The 7,640-nt window shown below is 61.8% G+C and overlaps 1 protein-coding gene across 1 annotated transcript in view; it reads right to left on the bottom strand.

The window, feature by feature from the left end:
* Window positions 1-7,640, bottom strand: part of PKD1L3 (polycystin 1 like 3, transient receptor potential channel interacting) — a 44,280-nt gene that overhangs the window by 22,748 nt on the left and 13,892 nt on the right. The window contains exons 8-14 of the mRNA XM_075073856.1: window positions 7,545-7,594; window positions 5,766-5,996; window positions 5,188-5,289; window positions 1,420-1,598; window positions 1,132-1,278; window positions 789-991; window positions 181-377 (exon numbers count right to left, since the gene is read on the bottom strand). Coding sequence (XP_074929957.1) covers window positions 181-377; window positions 789-991; window positions 1,132-1,278; window positions 1,420-1,598; window positions 5,188-5,289; window positions 5,766-5,996; window positions 7,545-7,594 — 1,109 coding nt within the window. The remainder of the gene's footprint in view (window positions 1-180; window positions 378-788; window positions 992-1,131; window positions 1,279-1,419; window positions 1,599-5,187; window positions 5,290-5,765; window positions 5,997-7,544; window positions 7,595-7,640) is intronic.

Below are 7,640 nucleotides of genomic sequence, written 5' to 3'. Positions count from 1 at the left end.
ACCCAGGAGGTGAAGCCGTGTGAGCTTCTTGCCCTGAACAAGTCTGCTCCAAGGGGGAGGAGGCTCCCCAAAGTCCTGCCTGGCTTGGTGGGGAACAGTTCCAGAGCATTGCCCGGGGCCTTTGTGACAGACTCCCACCCCTTCACTGGGCTGGAAAGGAGCCCCTTGCTCTGCACTCACCTGCGTGATGCGCTTGAGGGGGGACGCCTCCTGGGGGGGTGCAGAGGCCCGTGGGAGCCGGATGCCTGTGGGGGGCAGCGGCAGTTCCTGCGGTGGGACCAGCTGGAAGATTTGCCCAATGACCAGGTTGATAGGGAGCAGGATAAGCGCGGTCTGCACGCTGGTAACAAGCTCCTGCCAGGTGAGCAGGATGCGCCCTGCCACAGGGAGAGACGGCCGTTAGCCCAGCATGGGGCACGCAGGACTGCGCAGTGCAGGGAGAAACCGAGGCACTCACCAGGGCGTTGGCAGCTGTTCTGGGGGGCCACAGAGGTGTGGCCCTGAGTGGAACCCCCCACACCCTCACCTTCCAGTCCAACCCTTTGAAGCAGGGCACAGGGAGGGCAGGCTCTCCTGCAGGCGTCCATGCTGCCCTGAGGCACCTGGCACCCACAGGGCATGCCGGACAGTTGAGTCCTAGAGTGCCCTGGCCTGGAGCAGGCAGGTGCACTGAGCCTCCAGGCAGGAATGGGGTTTGCACAACCTGTGTGGGACTGGAGATGCAGGAGTGGGAGCCCCGGCCCTGCCCTGCCCCTGGCTCCGCCCTGGCGGAGGGATCCCCAGCTCACCTGGCTGCAGGGCTGCCTGGTTGCCAGCCTCCGGCGAGTCTCTCCAGAACATGATGTTGATGAGCATGGTGCAAAGCAGGAGTGTCAGGCAGCAGGCCAGGCGCTGGAGCCGTGTGAAGGGGTCCCAGGGGCAGTGGGTCAGCACCGACAGCCACAGGTGGTCGTGTGTCACCTTCTCCACAAGAGCCGAGCAGAACAGATGCCTGAGAGAAGGGGGGTGCCAGGCAGTCAGAGGCCACCTGCCCCACCCAGCCCAGCCCAGCGCAGGCCTGCTTTGGCTGTGGCTGCCCCCAGCGGTGGGCGGGCGCGGAGCACGCAGTGAGCTGGGCTCTGGGGTGCTTACCTGGAGGAGAGTAGCTCACTCCTGGAGGCTGCTGGGAAGACCTGATCGAGCTGGCAGTCACCCAGATCCACAGCCAGCCAGGCGCTGCAGAGGAAATGCCACTTCCTCCTGGCTGACACGTCGCTGACCACCACCTGCCTGACGTACCTGGGGAGGGGGCAGTGGCTCACCTGCTGCCTGTTCATGCAGCCCCAGCCCCAGGGGGACACACTCCAGGGGTCTCCCCTCCCCTGACAACAGGAGCTGGTGCCCCCTCCCTTGCCCCCTGGCTCACTCCACGGGCATTACCAGGAGGGGCTGGACCCAGAATTGTCGTGCCAGAGCCTGATGTTGTGCAGCTCCCCCAGGGAGCTCCAGGTGGTTACGAGGAAGATGTCCAGCCCACCACGTTCAAACACAGGCTTGTGGGGGTCCCGCAGGCAGTGCGGCTCGCTCCGTCCCTCTGTCCCGTACAGTGTGAGCACGACCTGCAGCCACAAGGGAGAGCGCCTGGCCATGCACGGCGCTGCACAGAGCTCCCTGCCCGGTGCTCCTCCCTCCCCACCCAGCCCGGTCCTGTGCCTTCTGCGCTGCCCAGCGCTCCTCCCTCCTCACCCGGCCGGGTCCTGTGCCTTCTGCGCTGCCTGGTGCTCCTCCCTCCCCACCCGGCCAGGTCCTGTGCCTTCTGCCCTGCCTGGCGCTCCTCCCTCCTCACCCGGCCGGGTCCTGTGCCTTCTGCCCTGCCCGGCGCTCCTCCCTCCTCACCTGGCCCGGTCCTGTGCCTTCTGCGCTGCCCGGCGCTCCTCCCTCCTCACCCGGCCTGGTCCTGTGCCTTCTGCGCTGCCCCCCACTCCTCCCTCCCCACACTGCCCGGTCCTGTGCCTTCTGCACTGCCTGGTGCTCCTCCCTCCCCACCCTGCCGGGTCCTGTGCCTTCTGCGCTGCCTGGTGCTCCTCCCTCCCCACCCGGCCCGGTCCTGTGCCTTCTGCGCTGCCCGGCGCTCCTGCCTCCCCACCCGGCCCGGTCCTGTGCCTTCTGCGCTGCCCGGCGCTCCTCCCTCCCCACTCGGCCCGGTCCTGTGCCTTCTGCGCTGCCCGGCACTCCTCCCTCCTCACCCGGCCTGGTCCTGTGCCTTCTGCGCTGCCGTGCCCTCCCTCCCCACTCGGCCCGGTCCATGTGCCTTCCTGCGCTGCCCGGCACTCTCTCCCATCACCCGGCCTGGTCCTGTGCCTTCTGCGCTGCCCGGCACTCCTCCCTCCTTCACCCGGCCTGGTTCCTGTGCCTTCGCGCTGCCCGCGGTGCTCCTCCGTACTCCCACTCGCCCGTCTGTGCCTTCGCGCTGCCCGGCCACTCCTCTCCTCCCACTTGGCGCCGTTCCTGTATCGCCATCTGCACTGCCATGGCGGCTCCTCCCATGCCCACCCCTGCCGGGTCCCGTGCCTTCTGCGTGCACGGCGCTCTCCCTCCCCACACCTGCCCGGGTCCTATGCCTCCCTTGCAATGCATGGGTCCTGCGATACCCGTGTTAGCTGCAACAGAGCTCCCTGCCCAAGCATTCTACCCACCCATGCAGCTGGTTCTGTTCCTCCCTGGTCCTGCTGCCTCCCTGCGTCAACTGCAGACAGAGATCTTGTCCTGGCCTCCTCCCTGCCATAGCTGCAACAGGTCCTACGCCACCCTGTGTCAGCTGCACAGAGCTCCCCCGTTCTGGCTACACAACACCATGCCACTGCACAGATTCTTGCACCACCCAGCGGATGTCGTCGTGTGCCCTCCCTGCACTGTGCAGGTCCAGTGCTGCACAGCGTGTGATGTTGTGATGGAGTAGTGGCTGTGCTGCCATGGGGGATGAGAGCACAGGAGGACTTTAGGGGATGACTCATGAGCCTGTAACCTGAGGCTAGGCAGGGGAGGCACGATGGAGGTCAACCACATTTCTGCCGAGGAACTAGCAAAAGGAAAGGGGCCGGCTGAGGGGGGTTAGTTTCTAGTGTCGGCTTTGTGGGCTGGGTGATGGGTGTCGGGAATCCCTAACTGAAGATCCAAGTCACACCTGAAACCACCCAGAAGGACTCGATTGATGGGGTCCCTGACTGTGGCAAAAGCTCTGCTGTAACCTGCGTTCCTGTTTGTCCAATAAACCTTACTGTTTTACTGGCTGGATGAGAGTCCCATGTGAGTCCCGGAAGAGGGGGGGCAGGAACGGACTCCCCCCCCTCTGTAACAGATGATTATGAGATGTAAATAATTCCAATTGAAAGGGACAGGTGTCACGGTGTCCGGCCCTGGCAACACCCTCTTCCTGGGACACGTGACTTTTATCCAGCCAGTAAAACAGAAGGTTTATTGACAACAGAGAACACAGGTTAAACAGCAGAGCTTGCCAGGACAGTCAGACCCCTCCACTGAGTCCTTCTGGGGTTCAGGTGCATTGATCCCAGCCATAGGATACCCTGAATTCCCTCCCCACGGCCCAAACCAAACTGATCCCTGCCTTTCCTCCTCGGCCGAAAAAACAGCTTTTGTTCCCCCTCTTCCGCCCAGGTGCTGGCCCCCCTCCCCCCTGCACGGAGTTCGGATTACACATGACTACCTGTCCGCCACCATACAGACCATCCCCTGACTTTACCCGTTCCCCACACCGACAGTCCCTACTCCTTCCCGTTCCCCACACACACAGCCCCTACTCCATCACACAGGGCCAGAAAGAGTTCATTACCTCCCAGACTGACCTGAAATTTAGAAACTGGTTAGGAAGACTGTAAATGAGCAGAGCTGTGAAATGCAAGTCTGCATTGTTAGAGGTAGAAGGGTAGATGTTTGCTCAGGGCTTGTGATGTCAGCAAACACGTCTTGTCTATTGCTAGAGCTTTGAGTCAAAGATCACAAAAGGAATATTAACATTTAGGAAGATAATTGAGTGAAATAGTAGTATTGTCTCTGTGTCTCTGTGAAGGTTGTGGTCACCTGTATCGAATGGTTTAATGGATAAATTATCCTGTGCTAATTGCCAGGATGTTTGGGAGAAGGAGAGTTCAGCCCATTGTTTTCTCAGGCCAAAAGGCTGCTGGAAATGTATAAAAACCCTGGGACACGATCCTGCTTCATCTCAGATCTGCTTTGGGTTTCAAGAGGGGGAAACCTTAAGCCACAAGGATTGAGATCCCCTGTCACTGACTAGAGTCACCCTGAATATGGACCTTGGACTATAACCTCTGGACTATTTCTAAAAGGACTTCTGGCAACGACAAGCTCATCTCTGCTGTGTATCTGAACCTCAAGAATTGAATTCAAGTCTGCCTGTATATTGATCTTTTAACAAACACTCTATCTCTCTCTCTTTTTTTTTTTTTTTTTATTAAATTTTAGTTTAGTTAACAAGAATTGACTATAGTGTGTATTTTGGGTAAGATCTAAGTTATCATTTGACTTGTGTCTGGGACTTGGTCCTCTAGGATCAGGAGAACTTTCTCTTTTATATGATGAGATAAGATTTTCAGTCATCATCATCATATCTGACAGGTGTGTCCGGACGGAGGCCTGAGCCTGGGCACTTTAAGAGAACTGCAATGTTTGGACTTCTGAGTAACTGGTAAGGTAATACAGACGCTGTTTTGTGCTGGCTTGGTAGACCTAGGTATTGGAATATCCACCAGCTTTTGGGGTTTGTCTGCCCCGTTCTGTTTGCAGTTCACCCTGATTGAATGACCTCAGCTGGCTCCCACAGGCAGCATCATCACAACAGGTCCTGCACCACCCCATGCTGCATGGGTCCTGTGCCTCCCTGCACTGGCTCACAGAGCTTCACACACTGCTGCTGCCTGCAGCTCATGCTACCTCCCCCACTGCACATAACTGTCTCTCCCTGGCCCAGGGACATGGAGTTCAACCCCCGGCTGGCTGGAAGGTGTTGGGCTGCATCTGACGTGGGCTCCAGGAGGTGGATGTGCTGATGATACATCTAGAAGCTCTGTGTATCCGTTCTGCCGGTCCCGTGGGCACCAGCACCCCAGAGTGCAGCCTCCTGGGAGGGGCAGTGAGCGTACCCAAGGGGGTCATGCACAGCAGCTTGCCTACCTTTGCTGTTGTGGCTGCTCCCCTGCGGTATCCAGTGAAGACCTGCACCACATACCGGACGTGAGCCCTGGGGTCGTTGTCTGCCAGGACTGTGACCTTCACCTGCAGCCACAGGAGAGAGCATGGCTGGGAACACCGTGAGCGCCCACCCCTGAGCAAGGGAGCGAGGCAGGCCTGGCCCCAGCACCCCCATGAGCAGCGTGAGGCAGCAGCCTCTGGCTCAGGCAGTAAGGCCTTTGCCAGGCCCTGGCATGACCCGCAAGGGGGACCTGTTCCTGTGTGAGCCCAGCTGGCCGTGCTGGGGCTGCCTGTGGGTAAGTGGGCGGGGATGCTGGGGCCATGATTACCCTGCCCCAGCCAGCTGTGTTTTCAGCATCCCGGGGCCCCTAGCTGCGTGTTGTGGCACACAATGCCTGTGGAGCTGGAGCAAGCACCCCGCGGGCAGGGGGTACCAGCACCAGCTGAGTTCTGGGGTCCAAAACACACCTGTGGCCTTCAGATGCTCCCCAGTTTGGGGTTCCACTCCTCGGCTGTGCTGACCCTTCTCCACACCTGTGTAGCCATGGCTCCCTTTTTACCTTTCTCATATCCACTCGGTCGCTCCTCCACGCCCACACGCCAACAGCACCATGGAGCACCAGCAGGCTGGCCAGCAAGGCCACCCCAATCGGGTTGCTGGCCACCTTGCTTAGGAGCTTGCCTGTGTCCAGAATGTTCACCGTCCGGGGCACAACGAAGAAGGAGCTGCCAAAGACGCTGAGGTGGTTGCACAGGCACTGGATGCTGCTGACTGTGCTCTGAGGTCCCACCTGCAAAACAGGCCCCTTGAATAGTGAGTGGGCAAGGCCGGCTAGCCAGACCGACCCGGTGCACGGCACTGCGCTGGCGGGGCAGGAGGCTGAGCCGGCACCCCAAGGAGTCCAGGGCTGGGCCACGGCTCCAGCCCTGCCTCGCTGCAGAGAACAGCACCCCCTGCAGGACCCGGGAGAGAGGCGTCCCTGAACCCTGCTGGGTGAGCGAACTGCTTGCATGCCCTAGCCCCAGGCCTAGCCGGAGGAGGACATCATCCTGTCTTGCTAGCCCAGGTGGTGAAGCTCAGCATGGCCTCCTGTTCTCTAGGCATCGCTCTGCGGGGCAGTCTTGGGAAGGCTCTGGCTGCACCAACCCTGGGGCTGCCGGAGCTGTGCCAGCTCCTCTGCAAAGGCTGCCAGCGCCCCACCCTGCCGGCCCTCAACTGATGGGACAGCCCCCTGTTTGCCAGACTTTGCTCTTTCACTCGTGATGCAAGGTGGTGACTGTAGTTTGGCACCGTCCGTTTCTCACTTTCCTACGCAAGCGCCAGTGCTCAGAACTTGTGCACCCGGCGTGTGCTCATGGAGACAGGGCTGGTGAAAAACCTGCCTGCACAATAGCATTTCCCAGGTGGCCCTGCTCTCCAGGCCTGCCCCCTCTTCCCAGCCCCGCCTCCCGGCCCTGCGCCCCAGCCTCGCCCCCTCTTCCCAGCCCCGGATCCCGGCCCCGCTCTCCAGCCCCGGCACCGCTCCCCAGCCTCTCGCCCCGCATCCCACAGCACCGGCTCCCGCCCCGGCCGCTCTCCAGCCTCGCCACTGCTCCCAGCCCGGCCCCGCGTCCAAGCCCCCGGCTCCCGGCACCCGCTTCCCACAGCCTCGCCCCCGCCTCCCAGGCCTGCCCCTCTTCGCCCAGCTCCCGGCCCCACTCCAGCCTCACACTTTGGACACAGCCCCGGTCCCGGCCTCCGCTCTCTACAGCCTCGACCTGCTTCAGCCCAGCCCGCGTCCACCCCAAGCTCCCCGGCCCGCTTCCCGCAGACTCGCCCGCTCCCCATGCGCCAGGCTCGGCCCCAGCCTCATCTGCAGCCCCAAAGCACCAGCTACGCCGCTGCAGCCTCGCCCCCGGCTCCCAGCCCCGCCTCCGGACCCCTGCGCCCCAGCCCTCGCCCCCTCGTTCCAGCCCCACTCCGCCGCTACCCCAGCCTCGCCCCCTCTTACCCAGCCCCGGATCCCGGCCTGCTCCCCAGCCCCGGCTCCCGGCCGACCAGCTCTCCAGCCTCGCCTGCTACCCCAGCACCGGCTCCCAGCCCATCCCGCCCGCCTTCCAGCCCCAATCCTGCAGCCTAGGGCTCCCAGCCCCACTCCCCAGCCCTGGCTACATCCCTCAAACCCTAGCCCTAAAGCCCTGCCACTGAGGCGGACTGGCACAACCCGGTTCCTCACCTGGCAGCCGTCCATGTCTCCAGGCCTTCATGTGGTGGTACCCAGAAGTGGCACTGCCATGCGATGGATGGTGATCGTGTATGTCACGTGGCTTGGCAGCTCTTGCTTCCGGGCTCTGCTTACCATATGGCCGTTCGTGGTAGGGGCCATGGAGGCAAGCTGCAAAGCATCGGCTGGAAGGCAGCACGCCAAGTGTAGTTGTCACCTCTTGGGACAATA

The sequence above is a fragment of the Chelonoidis abingdonii genome, chromosome 19, assembly GCF_003597395.2.
Source record: "Chelonoidis abingdonii isolate Lonesome George chromosome 19, CheloAbing_2.0, whole genome shotgun sequence".
In the NCBI taxonomy this organism is placed as follows: domain Eukaryota; kingdom Metazoa; phylum Chordata; order Testudines; family Testudinidae; genus Chelonoidis; species Chelonoidis abingdonii.
Note: the sequence above shows the minus strand (reverse complement) of the source record. Positions and strands in the feature narration are given on the sequence as shown.